This window comes from Coregonus clupeaformis, chromosome 7 (genome assembly GCF_020615455.1).
Source record: "Coregonus clupeaformis isolate EN_2021a chromosome 7, ASM2061545v1, whole genome shotgun sequence".
NCBI lineage: Eukaryota > Metazoa > Chordata > Actinopteri > Salmoniformes > Salmonidae > Coregonus > Coregonus clupeaformis.
This window is the reverse complement of record NC_059198.1, coordinates 4,366,087-4,383,686: the sequence shown is the minus strand read 5'-3', so window position 1 is coordinate 4,383,686 and position 17,600 is coordinate 4,366,087. Positions and strand designations below refer to the sequence as shown.

Here is a 17,600-nt window from a genome sequence, read left to right as displayed (position 1 = left end):
ACAGACCTGGTGCGGGGAGCAGGAACGGGCAGAGCCGGGCTGACGAGACGCACCACAGACTTGATGCGGGGAGCAGGAATGGGCCGGACTGGGCTGGCGACGCGCACCACAGACCTGGTGCGGAGAGCTGGAACGGGCAGAGCCGGGCTTACGAGACGCACCACAGACTTGGTGCGGGGAGCAGGAACAGACCGGACCGTACTAGGGACACACACCACTGGCCCTACACCGGGATCTGGAACGGGCCGGACCGGACTGGTAACACACCCCAGTACCTCTCGCCGTGCCTCTACACCTTCCATCCCCTCTTCTACCAGTGGCCCCCGTAACCTGGCGGCCTCCTCTGCAACCCCGCTGGACCGCTCCATAGCGGCCTCCTGCTGCCCCGACGTCGTGAGCCCCCCCCTAAAAATGTTCTGGGGGTCTCTCCTCCCCGTGGGCCAGGCCTCCATCGTTCTCGCCCACCTCTCGCTCCTCTGTCTCCAACCCTCGTCACTCAGCTCCTCAATGGGCTTGACCCAGTCGAAGCTGCCACGGAGATCTGCCAGCGATTTCCCTGGCGATGGCTCCTCGACTCGCTGCTTGGTCCAGTAGAGGTGGGTTTTTCTGTCAAGATCGTCTAACAGAGTGGACCAATGCGCAGCGTTGAATGCAAACATATTTATTCTCACTGAAGGCAACACGAACAAAACAACGAACGATACGTGACAGTTCACGGTTACCATAAACAGACTCGAAACAAAAACCCACAAACACGAATGAAAACCCGACTGTTTAAATATGGCTCCCAATCAGAGACAACCAGCTGACACTCGTTGCCTCTGATTGGGAGTCACTCAGACCAACATAGAAATAAGTAACCTAGACCCACAACAAAAACATAGAAACTAACACCCTGGCTCAACATACGAGAGTCCCCCGAGCCAGGGCGTGACAGATAGATGGGAGGTATTGAATAGAGTTGAAGGATGGGACTAATAACAAATAACAACAAATAATAACAAAGATAGCTAATAATGTAAGCATACTGTGTCCATAATAAGTATATGGGTTGTATGTTGGGAGCTTTTGGGAAAGAGCACAGTTAGAAAGATATGGCATTTAGAAGCAAACCGGATGGACATCATGAAAATGATGGTAGAGGTTGAGAGTAGAAGAGGTTCAGGAGCAAAAAAATAAATAAATATATATATATATATATATATATATAATAAGAATTATTGTAAAATTAACTCTGTCCATAAGGTGTAGATAGTAAGTATAGACCGGAAGTAGAGGCCTGGGCGTTGTTGTTCACTAATTTACTCCAAGTAGGGAAAGGATGGTGGGGTTGAAAAGTAATAAAGGGGAATATATATATAAAAAATAAAAATAAACATGGGGGATTGGAAGTGATGCAGACAATTACATTGATAGAAGATACAATCTATCTGCAATATTAAGCTGATCCATCCCCCAAAAAAAAAAAAAAAAAACAATACACAACAATACACACAAATCCAGATTGACCCCCTATTCCAGTTATAGTAAACTACTTTTGACCTGAATGAAACCCTGAATTCATTATACAGTCCTGTACCTGGATGTAGATCACAACAAACTAGCATAGGAAGACTTTTCCCATTTCCTCTATGACTCAAGAGCTCCAATAGGGACAGGAAGCTGGTGAAAGAGTGTGTGGAGGGTAGATTACATTGAATTGTGTGTTGTCACATGGTGTTGTTGTTATGGGTAACATACTATGCTGTACGGCTGCCAAGGTGATTTTGCAGTGTTGTGATGACGAGATAGGGATCTCAAGTGCACTCGTGCAGCCCTAGTCTGTCCCTCACCTTTAACTGTGCGTGTGCTACGTAAGTAGGTAAACAGCATATTGAAACAGGTTGACTTTGCACAGGGTTGGCTCTAGGATACTCATACAGTGCATTCGGAAAGTATTCAGACCCCTTGACTTTTGCACATTTTGTTACATTACAGCCTTATTCTAAAATGGATTAAATACTTTTTCCCCTTATCAATCTACACACAATACCCCATGATGACAAAGCAAAAACAGGTTGAAACTGTCCTGGCCCGCCTCTCTAATATCTCTGGCCACCTGTGGTTTGTGCAGGTCTGTTGTTATGCCAGGTGTTTCTGGGTGAATTACTTCCCAAGACCCATACTGCAAACTGGCTGCTATGTCACATGTCATCAACTGAGTCAAGCATTCACTGATGGAAATCTTCAATTAATTAATGCCATTTTTTTCAGTGTTCTCCTTACAGATTAATGTACCTAGATTGATTTGAACTGCAGGAACATTGTATGATCATGTGAAATGTAATCAAGATAAATACCAAGGTCTATAAAGAGATATGTAAGTCGCTCTGGATAAGAGCATCTGCTAAATTATGTAAATGTAAATGTAAATATGGATCAAGGACCCTATAGCATGCATATGTCTTAGTTCTATTGAACTGCACACACAATCTCAATAATAAATCCAATTATAATATTTCCTCTATCTACAACAATGTCATATGTTCCAGTGCACACACGTTACAGACAGCTATTATACTTTACTCTACAGTAGATAAACTACTTTGATCATTCAACACATAGTGGCATCCATTTTACACGTCTGTTGACAAGTCTTTGTTGTCATTGTTGTACCAAGTATTTACAGGTTAGTGCTATCCGGAATCGTTGGGACGTCCCTACACTAAACCCTAACCTTAACCTTAACCCTTACCATTTTACATTTCAACTTCAATGGGGTAGGGACGTCCCAACGATCCCGGATAGCAAGGATCAATATTTACATCACAACTGACTGTGCTGTTTGCTCATTGGTCTCCCATTTAGTTCCATTTCTATTCAAATCAATAGACCTTTATTGATTGTAAATATTGACAGTTGCCAGCCACAGAAACACAGTGAAAAGGAGTAGAGGGATAAACTTAGCCATAGATGACAAAGTTAGAAGAGCCATTCACACCACCATAGATCAGAGACCCTGACCTCTGAGTGGCCCATGTCTGTGATGGAAGATAAGACACACAAAAGAAGGTTGTGTCATTGTCCACATTTTTATTCAATGTTCAGCGATACAAACTAAACGTTTCGACTGACCTTGTTCAGCTCCTGTGCCAAGTTTTTAAATGTGCTTTCAGATAATACTCCTAGGCTGCGTTTACAGATAGATAAGACTGTGTGATTGGTCAATACAGTGAGTGATTGGTGAATGACCATGTGTGATTGGTAGATGAAGTGAGGTGAGAGCATGTGATTGGTCAGTGCAGCAAGATATTTGTGTATGATTGGTCATTACAGTTGAGATAACAGCATGTCATTGGTCTGTTGTGTTGTGCAGTGCCTGGAGACGCTGAGGTCAGGGCAGATGGACATGCAGAAGTTCATCGCCGATGGCTGCAAGGAGGCTCTGCTGGAGGAGAAGAGACGATTCTGCTTCCTGGTGGACAAACACTGCACCTTCTCCTATCAGATTGCTGCCTTTCACGACAAGGTATAGGACCTATGCTACAGTACCTTATAGGCCTGGTTCAATTTCAGACCCTAGCTCCCTCCCCTGGTCCCTTACCCAGCTATGTTCTCAGTCAGTAGAACCTGAACATGTTTCCAATTCCAATCCATCAAAATCTGTGAACATCAAAGAAGATGTGGTCCTCTGTAGCTCAGCTGGTAGAGCACGGCGCTTGTAACGCCAAGGTAGTGGGTTCGATCCCCGGGACCACCCATACACAAAAAAAAATGTATGCACGCATGACTGTAAGTCGCTTTGGATAAAAGCGTCTGCTAAATGGCATATTATTATTATATTATTATGGGGGTTTTAAGGGGATATGGGCTAGAGGTTAGGGGTGGAATTGGAACCAGATCTCACAGACTATTTCCATGTACACTATATATACAAAAGTACTTGGACACCCCTTCAAGTTAGTAGATTCGGCACACCTGTTGCTGGCAGGTGTATAAAAACACACGGCAATCCAATCTCCATAGAAAACATAGGCAGTAGAATGGCCTTACTGTAAAGCTCAGTGACTTTCAAAGTGGCACCGTCATAGGATGCCACCTTTCCAATAAGTCAGTTCATCATATTTCTGCCCTGCTGGAGCTGCCCCGATCAACTGTAAGTGCTGTTATTGTGAAGTGGAAACGTCTAGAAGCAACAACGGCTCAGCCGCGAAGTGTTAGGCCACACAAGCTCACAGAACGGGACTGCCGAGTGCTGAAGCGCGTAGAAATTGTCTGTCCTCGGTTGCAACACTCTCTACCGAGTTCCAAACTGCCTCTGGAAGCAACGTCAGCACAATAACTGTTCGTTGGGAGCTTCATGAAATGGGTTTCCATGGCCGAGCAGCCATACACAAGCCTAAGATCACCATGCACAATGCGAAGTGTCACTGGAGTGTTGTAAAGCTCGCCGTCATTGGACTCTGGAGCAGTGGAAACGCGTTCTCTGGAGTGATGAATCATGCTTCAACATCTGGCAGTCCGACAGACGAATCTGGGTTTGGCGAATGCCAGGAGAACACTACCTGCCCGAATGCATAGTGCCAACTGTAATGTTTGGTGGAGGAGGGCTGTTTTTCATGGTTCGGGCTAGGCCCCTTAGTTCCAGTGAAGGGAAATCTAAACGCTACAGCATACAGTGACATTCTACATGATTCTGTGCTTCCAACTTTGTGGCAACAGTTTGGGGAAGGCCTTTTCCTGTTTCAGCATGACAATGCCCCCGTGCACAAAGCGAGGTCCATACAGAAATGGTTTGTTTCGAGATCGGTGTGGAAGAACTTGACTGGCCTGCACAGAACCCTGACCTCAACCCCATCGAACACCTTTGGGATGAATTGGAACGCCGACTGCAAGCCACGACTAATCGCCATACATTAGTGCCCGACCTCACCAATGCTCTTGTGGCTGAATGGAAGCAAGTCCCCACAGCAATGTTCCAACATCTAGTGGAAAGCCTTCCCAGAAGAGTGGAGGCTGTTATAGCACCAAAGGGGGGACCAACTCTATATTAATGCCCATGATTTTGGAATGAGATGTTCGACAAGCAGGTGTCCACATACTTTTGGTCATGTAGTGTATGTACCATAACCACCATCTGTGTACCACTTTTATTATACAAACATCTAGCATGTACCAAATCACAAACCCAAGGCTCCCATTCAGAGCATCTACAGTAACTACTATGACTTCTGCTGTTCCTTCTCTGACCCCAGGCCAGAGACATGCTGTACGGGAAGCTGCCCACCTGGCAGGACAAGTGTAGCGATGCCACCAACGTGCCCGAGAGCGTGATGTCTATGATCGAGGGTCTCCGCAGCACAGTGTCCATCAACCCCCAGGCCTCCCCCGTCTCCCAGAGACACAGTAGGGTGAGACGGCACAATCACTCATTCATAAACCATTAGAAAACCATTATCAATTACAATATCTAATTTTGATTCAATGTGAGAGAGCGAGAGAACACAGCACAGATACCTTGTGATGACACTATGGCGTCACTGATTTCATCATAATAATGAAATGGTAAAAACCTGTAATACCTCTACTACTAATGTACCACTACCAATGGCAGGTTAATTACTAATGTACCACTACCAATGGCAGGTTAATTACTAATGTACCACTACCAATGGCAGGTTAACTACTAATGTACCATTACCAATGGCAGGTTAACTACTAATGTACCATTACCAATGGCAGGTTAACTACTAACTACTGTACATTCTAACACTCATACTATCCCCTTCCTGTGTTCCACTTTCTATGGTCAGAGCAACTCCATATTCCGGGACACAGTTCCACCCCCTGCCCCGGTGCTGAAGGCTCAGACCAGCCCATTGGCCAGTATGTTCACGCAGGACACACCCACAACAAACTCAGTCACCAGAGAGACTGAGAGAGTCACAGGTAGTGTGTGTGTGTGTGTGTGTGTGTGCGTGCGTGCATGTGCATTTTTGTGTGTCATACACAAAAAAAATGTATGCACGCATGACTGTAAGTCGCTTTGGATAAAAGCGTCTGCTAAATGGCATATTATATTATTATTATTATTATTATGTGTGTTTGTATGCGTGTGTGTGTTCGCATGTCCTCCCTGCTGGTCGCAGTTGTGTGTATTTGTATGTGCGTGCATGCATGGACCTGTGTCTGTATATTAACCCTTCTCTCTCTCTCCCTCTCTCTCCAGACTACAGGGACAATGGAGGGGAGGAGAGTGGCGGTCTAGGTCCCAGGTCAGTGTCTGTGGCCACAGGACTCAACAACATTGTGAAGAGACCCAGGGTCCGCACCATCTTCCCCCACACCTCTGGGACCAACGCTACGCTGCTCAGTTTTGACGAGGGAGACATCATCACCCTGCTCATACCTGATGAGAGGGATGGATGGCTCTACGGAGAACTGGAGAAGACCAGGCAGTAAGTTAGAGAGAGAGACACACTTACATACAGTGACACACACACACACACACACACACACACACACACACCGCCAGCTGCTGTGTACATGTGGTAGTTCCTGTCCTACAGTAACCTGCTGGTTGATTAGATGTTGATTTTGATTGAGCTCTCCTTAACTGGACCACCCCAGATGGGGCTGGCTGGGCGCCGTGCTCTGGGATCGCTAAGTACTGCCTGGGAGCCGGCACTCACTGGGGAATACAATCAGCGCACTGCTGGAGGCAGAGAAACACAGACAGAGACAGAAGGAGAGGAGGAGAGAGGGGAAGGAGTGGGGGGAGAGGAAGAGAAAGGAGAGAGAGAGAGATTCACAGCCAAATTAACCTCTTTGATGTTTTCGCTGAATCAAGTCGTAGTGAAGTTGCTCAATATGAACTTTAAAAAGGTGTTGTATTCCTGACATGATCCTGTACATGTTCTATACAGATAATATAGGTCAAAAGCAGTGCACTAAATAGGGTGGCTTTTGGGAATAGGGTAGCTTTTGGGATGTTGCCTAGATATGTGCCAATGATACAGTGTAGTATTCTTGTGGAGGTAGGTCCCTGCAGTGTGATGTCATTGAGTTGATGAAACACCTATCTGTCACACCTCAGCCAGAGTGATGAATCTAGGTCAGTCACCTAGCAACACACACTGATAACATCCACATGTATCCCTCCACCACCACCATAGTGTGATGAAGAGTGTCATGGACAGGAATTAAATACATTTAATTAATATCCTGTGAAAACGTGCATAATTAATTATATATTCATTGTGTTCACAAGGCTATTTGACAAAAGTCTGTCATCTCTGATTATTTGATACCCTTTGAGTCAGCAGACTGAGAGAATGAGAGAAATGTGAAATGTTAGCCTGGTTCCAGATCTGTTTGTGCTTTCTTGGCAATTTCTACGGTCATCAATGACCACATGAGCTGGCAAGATCCCACAAAAATATCTGGGATCAGGCTAGTGAAATGTGATCACTACCTAAACCCTACAGCAGGATTCACTGCGGTGCTTTTAAAAGGGTTTAAAGGGAAGCTGGAAGTTGATACAGTATGTCAGCCTTTATGTATTCTAGTTAAACACTGGCCGCACCCAGCCGCCCATTCTCAAGCCCAATGAACAAATGGACAAATATTAACATTTCTCACAGGGATTTGTATGGAGTCAATGATTTGTCCAAACGACTCAAATTCGCTCCACTGAAGTGGTGATAGTGAGAGGAATTTCTTGAACACATATTGTTACCATATTTCTAATATGTTTGCTTTGGGTGAAAACAGAGTAAATTGCTTGTGTTAGACCCATGTTTTTGAGTTACTTTATCTGGAACATCATACTGTTGAAGTATTAGTCATGGTAGCACCCTCTCAACTGTCACCGTATTGCACCAGTTTACACTACATCAATGAACTTACACTGAAATGACTTGTAGAGTACCATTTTGTTAAGTCTCTCATCAACTGTGATGACCCTGTTTTGTTCGGTCAGGCAATTCTCTGAATGTCTCTGTTAGATTGTAGAGTCAGAGTTGAGCCATTAATGTTACATAGAGTTAGTGGCTATCCAGTCATGTTTAAAACTTAACTTGAGTTTTTTCCCCCCCTGGAAAAGTCTCTCCTATGAGCTATGACACCTACAATGATTCAGCGAACCTTTGTGAGAACGCTACAGCTCAATAAATACATTTCACACAATGCCACAACATGATAACTCAATTCATTAATTCATTAATTGAATAATTTTCAAAAATATTATGATATATCATGTGATTCATATGAGCCACACTGCAAAGGAAGAAAATCAATATTCAACAGGGGAGAAATGTGTTATTAAAGATAAAACCATATTTCCCTCAAGAACATGTTCCATTCAAAATGGTCAAATGAAACCAGATGCACTGAAATATGATAATGGTGCCCGGTGGAGAGAGCAACACGAAATTGGCAGTTTTGTATTCCATGCATCGGTGCATTGATTGCTTAAATTTCCCACAGAGAGGTGCAGAAACGCTGTAATTAAGAGGCCTATAATGCTGATTATCCACTTTATTCTACCATAATGGCCTCACGTCTATCTCACCACCTGTTAGACAGCTATAGAGAGGTTGAAGATACAGAATCCTGAGAAACAGGATTCTATTCAGCTACTGCATGATGGAGTGTTGTGTAGAGAAGCAGGTTCCAGAGGATTGTGGGGGATTGTGTACTTAGGGTTATTCAGGGAACTGTAGAAAAAAGCGGGGGAGATGGGAGTAATCACCTGCATCTCTCTCCATCTCTCTGTCTCTCTGTCTGTGTTCTCTGTCTTTCTCTCTCTCTGTCTCTCTCTCTCTGTCTGTGTTCCAGGAGGGGATGGTTTCCATCATCCTATTGCCGGGCATATTCAGAGCCAATAGTGAATAACAACAGGTAAGGGGACCACTCAGGCACAAACACACACATACACACACACACACACACAGGTTTGATCCATACTTGTTGTCCCATAGTTTGTTCTCTACTCTCCTAGTCTGATGACCTTTGCTGATCAGAACTCCCTTCCTCCCTCTTCCTTCCTTCTCCCTCCCTCCTCTCCTTCCTTCTCTCTTTCCTTCCCTCTCTCTATCCCCCCTCCTGCCTTCCCCTATCCCCCTCTCTCCCTTTCTCCCCCCTCTCCCCCTCTCTCCCTTTCTCCCCTCTCTCCACAGTGTGGGGGCTCCTCCCATGCGCAGTAAGAGCGTGGTGAACCTGCTGCACCAGGACACAGAGACAGACGATTCCTCCATGGTCCTCCCCCCTCCTGACTACAGCGACTTCCCCAAGAGGAGTGTCCTCCCGGGCAGCAAGCAGCACTCACCCTCCCTCTCCGCCTCCTCCGGCTCTTCTGTACACACGGTCAGTCAGAGCCTGTCAGAGCTGATACTTAGTACTGTACAGTCACTAGCTAACCTGACCAGAGCTGATACTTAGTACTGTACAGTCACTAGCTAACCTGACCAGAGCTGATACTTAGTACTGTACAGTCACTAGCTAACCTGACCAGAGCTGATACTTAGTACTGTACAGTCACTAGCTAACCTGACCAGAGCTGATACTTAGTACTGTACAGTCACTAGCTACCTGACCAGAGCTGATACTTAGTACTGTACAGTCACTAGCTACCTGACCAGAGCTGATACTTAGTACTGTACAGTCACTAGCTAACCTGACCAGAGCTGATACTTAGTACTGTACAGTCACTAGCTACCTGACCAGAGCTGATACTTAGTACTGTACAGTCACTAGCTACCTGACCAGAGCTGATACTTAGTACTGTACAGTCACTAGCTACCTGACCAGAGCTGATACTTAGTACTGTACAGTCACTAGCTACCTGACCAGAGCTGATACTTAGTACTGTACAGTCACTAGCTAACCTGACCAGAGCTGATACTTAGTACTGTACAGTCACTAGCTACCTGACCAGAGCTGATACTTAGTACTGTACAGTCACTAGCTACCTGACCAGAGCTGATACTTAGTACTGTACAGTCACTAGCTACCTGACCAGAGCTGATACTTAGTACTGTACAGTCACTAGCTAACCTGACCAGAGCTGATACTTAGTACTGTACAGTCACTAGCTACCTGACCAGAGCTGATACTTAGTACTGTACAGTCACTAGCTACCTGACCAGAGCTGATACTTAGTACTGTACAGTCACTAGCTACCTGACCAGAGCTGATACTTAGTACTGTACAGTCACTAGCTACCTGACCAGAGCTGATACTTAGTACTGTACAGTCACTAGCTACCTGACCAGAGCTGATACTTAGTACTGTACAGTCACTAGCTACCTGACCAGAGCTGATACTTAGTACTGTACAGTCACTAGCTACCTGACCAGAGCTGATACTTAGTACTGTACAGTAAATAGCTACCTGACCAGAGCTGATACTTAGTACTAGACAGTCACTAGCTACCTGACCTTATCTGAGGTTTCGGATAGTTTTAGTCCTTCTCCATTGTCAGTTGTGTAAACAAGAGATGCTTGTTTATATATGCCCGGCAAAAAAAAAAAAGAGAGTTGGCTGATGTTTACATGTGCTGCCTGTCAGCGCATAAGAATATGTAGTTTATTTTAATAACACCTATATAACACCTTAACAATACTTAATAATAACATCTCTTACTGATTACAAGCCACATTAAACCATTAGCACATCCCAATTCCCTAAAGGTTGTCTATACAGTATTTGATGCCTCCTCGTATCTTTGAAAACTGCATTGGATAGGATAAGATGTTACTGTATGGTACAGTATAGCAGATCATAGCATTGTATAAGACCATAGATATCAACTATATTACATCACTGGATTGTGGATAAGACACACCTGTAAATAGGATTTCCCCTGGAGCCAGTATAGTATAGTAATACAGTATAATATAGTAATACAGTATAGTATAGTAATATAGTATAGTATAGTAATACAGTATAGTAATATAGTATAGTAATATAGTATAGTATAGTAATACAGTATAGTATAGTAATACAGTATAGTATAGGAATACAGTATAGTAATATAGTATAGTAATACAGTATAGTATAGTAATACAGTATAGTATAGTAATATAGTATAGTAATACAGTATAGTAATATAGTATAGTATAGTAATACAGTATAGTATAGTAATACAGTATAGTAATACAGTATAGTATAGTAATACAGTATAGTAATACAGTATAGTAATATAGTATAGTATAGTAATACAGTATAGTAATACAGTATAGTATTATAGTATAGTATAGTAATACAGTATAGTATAGTAATACAGTATAGTAATACAGTATAGTATAGTAATACAGTATAGTATAGTAGTACAGTATAGTAATACAGTATAGTAATATAGTATAGTATAGTAATACAGTATAGTATAGTAATACAGTATAGTAATACAGTATAGTATAGGAATACAGTATAGTAATATAGTATAGTAATATAGTATAGTAATACAGTATAGTAATACCGTATAGTAATACAGTATAGGATAGTAATACAGTATAGTAATACAGTATAGTATAGTAATACAGTATAGTAATACAGTATTTCCCAGCTGTCAGACACCCTAGCGTCTGGGAGCCTCTGCCCCACTAAGGGGCTGCTGAACTGCGGTGGAGTAGGGACAGGGCTGAGCCTGGAGGTTTTCAAAGCCGAAATACAGTAGTTTTGAATGACAGAGAAGTGTTGGTGATACCTGCATGTGTAAAGTAGTTACAATGCATTGTAAGACTCATCATGAGCCTAGCTATCTTAAGATGAATGCACTAACTGTAAGTCGCTCTGGATAAGAGCGTCTGCTAAATGACTAAAATGTAAATGAGCCTGACAAGTATTATCCCTTTATAATGGCCTATTATCATCTGTAATGATGTGGAGTAAATACCTGCCATGGTGGCAGAAGGATGTCTTCCTACCTGGCCCTCTCCTCATGTCTGACTCCTTGTGTGGGTCACGCCATGCGTGTCTAACGCTCAACCTACACTCTAGCAATGCTCTCAATCAACTCTTGCTTTTGCATGTATGCAAAGCCTTCAGTCAAAGTTGTGGGTTTTCAAAGTGCAAAGGCCAATCCGAGGTTGTTTGTGCTTTCCGATCCTGGCTGTATGGAAATTAATGGTAAGTAGCCAGGCCCCTAAACACCTGCTGGCGTTGGTTTGGGTGAAGGCATACAAACAGAGAGACTCCGTCTCCTGCTCCTCACAGCTACAGAGAACCAAGCAAGCAGTGAAAGTAGTCTAAAGTCACAGTTACTGTAAAGCTATGCAGGATCCCTCCAGCCCATTTCACTAAAGCAGAAACCGCTATTGAAGCCAGACTCCTTAAACCCCCTAAAAGACATAGAGAAGCCCTGCATTGTGTTCAGTTGGTCCTGGGGCCGTCAGTTCCTCTTTAATGTGACGTGATCTAACCCTCGCTACCCTGGCTCTCCTTTTAGTGTAATGTCAGCACCCAGAATCACATCTCCCACTACTCGATGACGTCTGTCACAAGAGACTACTTTTAGTGTAATTAGCTGTAGCTACAGTACAGGCTGGACATCCCGTTCATCACATACACACTACAAATAGCAACAGGAGGAAACATAAGCTGCTAATGCCCTCGTCGCTGGACAGGTTACTGGTGACCCAGAGAGGGCAGGTTGTGGTTGTGATTTGTGACGTTTGGCCCTCCTGTGTGAGAGGTTGAATGGAGAAGCCTGGGAAAGACAATACACTTCTCAACTTCTCTTTTCTTTCTCTACGGTGAAATATTCATTAGGCTACACTCTGCTGTGTCCCGACTCCGGCCGTGTGTGTGTGTGTGCACGTGTGCTGTGTGTGTGTGTGTGTGGCCACTATCACGCCTGGCTGTCAGTGTACACGGAGTGTACAAAACATTAGGAACAGCTTCAATTCGTCGGGGCATGGACTCTACAAGGTGTCAAAAGTGTTCTACAGGGATGCTGGCCCATGTTGACTCCAATGCTTCCCACAGTTGTGTCAAGTTGGCTGGGTGTCCATTGGGTGGTGGACCATTCTTGACACAAACCGGTGCATCTGGCACCTACTACCATACCCCGTTCAAAGGCACTTAAATATTTTGTCTTGCCCAGTCACCCTCTGAATGGCACACATACACAATCCATGTCTCAATTGTCTCAAGGCTTAAAAATCATTCTTTAACCTGTCTCCTCCCCTTCATCTACACTGATTTGAAGTGGATTTAACAAGTGACATCAATAACAGATCATATCTTTCACCTGGTCAGTCTATGTCATGGAAGGTGGTGTTCATAATGTTTTGTACACTCAGTGTACATACAGCCGGTGGCACGGCTCAGGCATAGCCTTCCGATGGAATTCCACTCGGGGTGAACCTGACACTTGGAACCTGACACCCCTCCTTCTCTTTCTCTTTCTGTCTCTCTCTGCCTCTCCCCTCTCTCTTTCCCTGTCTGACTTCCCTCGCTCTTTCAATCTCGCTCCCTCTTCTTTTCTCAACTTTCTCTCTGTCTCTCTCTGTCTCTATCTTTCATTGTTTCTCTCTCCCCCACTCCATGCCCTACCTCTCCCTCTTTCTCTCTGCCCCGGCCCCCCATCTCTCTCCCAGTGCGTGATTCTGATTCTAGTAGGAACTTATCCTCCATTCATGCTGTATGAGTCAGTCAGTCAGACAGACAGTCAATGAGTTCCGGAACATCAATATTAGCATGTTTTACCAACAAAACACATTGCATTTAACAGTGCTGGGCTACACCAATCTGCTCTGTTCCTATTCATCAAACAACACACAGAGATAGAGCGGGGGTTGAGGTGGTGGACACTGCTCTGGGATGCTCCCAAACGGCACCCTATTCCCTATATAGTAAACTACATTTGACCAGGGCTCGGGTAGGTAAACACAGGGTGGGGTGTGGGTAGGTGAACACAGGGTGGGGTGTGGGTAGGTGAACACAGGGTGGGGTGTGGGTAGGTGAACACAGGGTGGGGTGTGGGTAGGTGAACACAGGGGGTGGGGTGTGGGTAGGTGAACACAGGGGGTGGGGTGTGTGTAGGTAAACACAGGGTGTGTGTGTGTGTGTGTGTAAGTGAATAGCATGCTGTGAATGTTTTTCCGTACAATGAAAAGAATAACTAGCTGTGTAGGTGAGTTTGAACAACACTTCCCGTTTCTCTGTGTGTAGGTGAGAGCACGACAAGTGGAGTTCCTCTGTGTATGTAGGTGTGTGTGTGTCGTGACTGGACTGTGTGTAGGTGTGAGTCATTCATTCTAGACTACCAGCCATGTATAGCTCTGTCCCTGTGAATGGGATTATAGTTACTTCATTACTGGGATTACTCACTCACTTCTCTTCATCCCCTTTGGGACACTACTAGGTCTGTTCATCATGTTTAATACTGATAATGTGGTCATTTAACAGACGCTTAACACATATTCACTATATGTGGCTCATGCAGGAATCAAACCCACAACTCTGCTGTTACAAACTCCAGGACCCAGGTCTTTATTGTGTTAGTATGACCAGTGCCGTAAGGATAGAGATAAGTATTTTCCCCATTCAGCAGATTTGGCTGGAGAAAGGGAATGAGTGGAGGGAATTTGAAGAAGGGGAGGGCGGGAAAGAGGGAGGGAGGGGTGGGGGGGGGGGGGGGGGTTACATAGGAATGCTCTGTCACCATGAGAAAAATGCTGGTTCTGCCCTTTGTGTAGGAAGTGAGGCAGATGAATACAGAGAAACCGATGGACACAGAAAGAGAAACGAGATTGACATAGCGAGAGCAGAGGTACTAGAGGAATGTGTAAGAAAGTGTCAAGAGAGAAATGACCTGTGTGTGTGTGTGTGTGTGCGTGTGTGCGTGTGTGTGTGTGTGTCTCTGTGTGTGTGTGTGTGTGTGTGTGCGTGCACTGACACCCTGCACTCAGTCTGATTAGGTCTAGGATTAAAACTACACATCTGTCCAGGATGTCAAGAGGGTGTTATGACATCAGTCACTGTGGTCAATGTCTGTCTGCCTGTCTGTCATTATGTCTGTCTGGCTGCGTCTGTCAGTCTGTCTGCTTGCCTGTCCTACCCCTCTCTAGGGCCAATGCTGTCCTCTAGTGGTGGCATCCCAACACTACAGCTGTGAGAGACAGTACTACATTTACATTTTACATTTAGGTCATTTAGCAACTTACAGTTAGTGAATGCATACATGTTATTATTATTTTAAAAAATCATACTGGCCCCCCGTGGGAAACCCACATCCCTGCCGGCCAAACCCTCCCCTACCTTGGACGACGCTGGACCAATTGTGCGCCGCCCATGGGTCTGTGACGCATGGGTCAGCAGTTTGTTCACCAGCACCCACCCGCAATTGCTAGTAACCCATCCACAACCGCCCGAATATATGTGATAAAGTTCAAATCTGAGGCCCACACCCCACCCTAACCCGCAAATATAGAAAATGCGTGGAACCATTTTTTGACGGGCCTTTTTAAATAGGCCTATGTTTCTGCTTATAATTTCCGACATTTTGGTATGCTATTTGTTAGTCAACTTGTCTATAATTAAATACATGCAGCTTCTCTTCTGTCATTATATGTTGCCCTAGAAGACTAAATAAACCCTTGCTCACCAGAATGATGTCATAAATCGATAGAATGAATGTTTACTCTTTCCTCTTTCATCTCTGCTTCTCTCACAAAGCAAAGACATTTAGGGACTGGGGAGAAAATGCAATAGCTACAGTTTTAAGGAAATTAAAAGCTGTTAAAAATATTAATTTATTCAACCCGCCCGCCACCCACCCGCCATTCATCCACAGTATTTAATCGCGGATATAACCACGGGGACTGCAGGTTATGAGTCAACCCACGCATCACGACACAGTACAATAGGACAGTGTTTCCCCATCCTGGTCCTGTGGACCCAAAGGGGTGGACATTTTCGTTTTTGCCCCAGCACTAACACACCTGATTCTAATCAAAGGTGTGATGATGAGTTGATTAGTTGCATCAAGGGTTTTAGTGCTAGGGCAAAAACTAAAATGTGCACCCCTTTGGGTCCCCAGGTCCAGAATTGGGAAACTGCATATAGGGTCAAATCATAATTTCACCAGTTTCACTATTGATTCTAGTTTGTTTGTTTATTTTATTGAGACAGTAAGGTTACATCTAAATGTAACAAGTTCAGGAAGATTACTTAATCTCAACATAGCTGCTTTTGACTTTCACTCTGCTCTGGCTTTTCACTGGCATAATGAGTGAGAGGTTTATATGGGTTTTTCATTCTGGAATGCACCGTCCCTTCCAGAAGACCCATAATCCAGTGTCAGTGTTCTGAGGTGATGAAGCATTCTCCTCTCACCAGACCTGGGTTCAAATAATATCTATTGAGAGTACCTGTTGCAATGTATCCAACAGAAAAGTCTCAAAAGTCTAGTTGCAAAATACGTCCATTTGTCACTCCAGGCAGACTCAAGCAATCACTCAAAGTATTTGAAAGATTTTAAATAGCATTTGAACCCAGGTCATCTCTGTCACAGTCACAACACTCACCAGTCAACCCTACCAAACCTGTCTGATGAGGGGCAGTCTGTGGTGTGGTCTCCACGGGCAACAGATGCAAACATACACCTCCCAGAAATGTTGTACATTTGGTATGGAAATTATATTTTTGCATGTACAGTTCCATGATGGAATCCAACCCAACCATTGTTGGGTTGGATTGCATCATGGAGAGTGAATGGGTCTTGTGATTTACAGTACATCTGGTCTGATGATGTCTCTTGGGTTTGTTTACAGGGAACCCAACTGAATGGGTTTGGAAAGATGCCTCATTTTCTCGGGTAAGTCATGCATCACCTCATATGGATTATGAAGATAATATTAACACATCTATCTTAAACTCACAATAACATGTGTGGACACACGATCTTTCTTTCTTTCATATACTCAAAATCATATACTCTACCCACAGTGTAGTCCACATACAGAGCGCAAGGGTTCTATTTTGGGCTGGCGCTAAGGAGGCGCAAGTGTCAAATGCACGTTAGTTTGCAATTTCGTCATGTAAAATCCGGGCATTTTCCAGCCCTAACGCCAAGTTCGGCAATTTACCTGTCTAACATAAGCTTTCTTGCACTGAAGTGGGAGGGGTGACAATTTTTGAGGTGGGTCCTTAAAAACATGCGCAAAAGTGACCATTTCTTGCAGGCTAATGGAAAGTTTTAAGACTCACAAAAAGCAGGTCTTAACAGTAACGCAGATGATAATGCCATGAATTTTGAGAGTGGAAGCGCAGCCTATCCAGCCATGACACACAATGCCCTTGGAAGGAGAGATGTGCCTTTTGTGCCGGTGAATTTCGTATTTAGAAGCGTAAAAAAAACGATTGTTTTCCCCCAATTTCTTTAATTTGATTACAAACCAAGCATAGCCTACTCTCCCCTTAATCAAGGCTAGTATACCTGCATCACATAGGTGCGTCTTTTTATCCTGGCCATTAGCCAAAAGTAGCCTATGAATAACCAGGTTTTAAATGGCCTACTGAGAGTGCTTTGACATTTTTGCCCTCATGCTTTTTCATTATTCACAATTCACATACCTGCATTTCGCTGCATTTTTTTATCTGCCTCGCACATAGGC

General features: G+C 44.1%; 1 protein-coding gene across 1 annotated transcript in view; it reads left to right on the top strand.

Annotated features, from left to right (window-relative positions):
* Nucleotides 1-17,600, top strand: part of LOC121568810 (brain-specific angiogenesis inhibitor 1-associated protein 2-like protein 1) — a 65,193-nt gene that overhangs the window by 44,069 nt on the left and 3,524 nt on the right. The window contains exons 7-13 of the mRNA XM_041879247.2: nucleotides 3,356-3,508; nucleotides 5,235-5,390; nucleotides 5,793-5,928; nucleotides 6,209-6,437; nucleotides 8,818-8,880; nucleotides 9,159-9,345; nucleotides 16,758-16,801. Coding sequence (XP_041735181.2) covers nucleotides 3,356-3,508; nucleotides 5,235-5,390; nucleotides 5,793-5,928; nucleotides 6,209-6,437; nucleotides 8,818-8,880; nucleotides 9,159-9,345; nucleotides 16,758-16,801 — 968 coding nt within the window. The remainder of the gene's footprint in view (nucleotides 1-3,355; nucleotides 3,509-5,234; nucleotides 5,391-5,792; nucleotides 5,929-6,208; nucleotides 6,438-8,817; nucleotides 8,881-9,158; nucleotides 9,346-16,757; nucleotides 16,802-17,600) is intronic.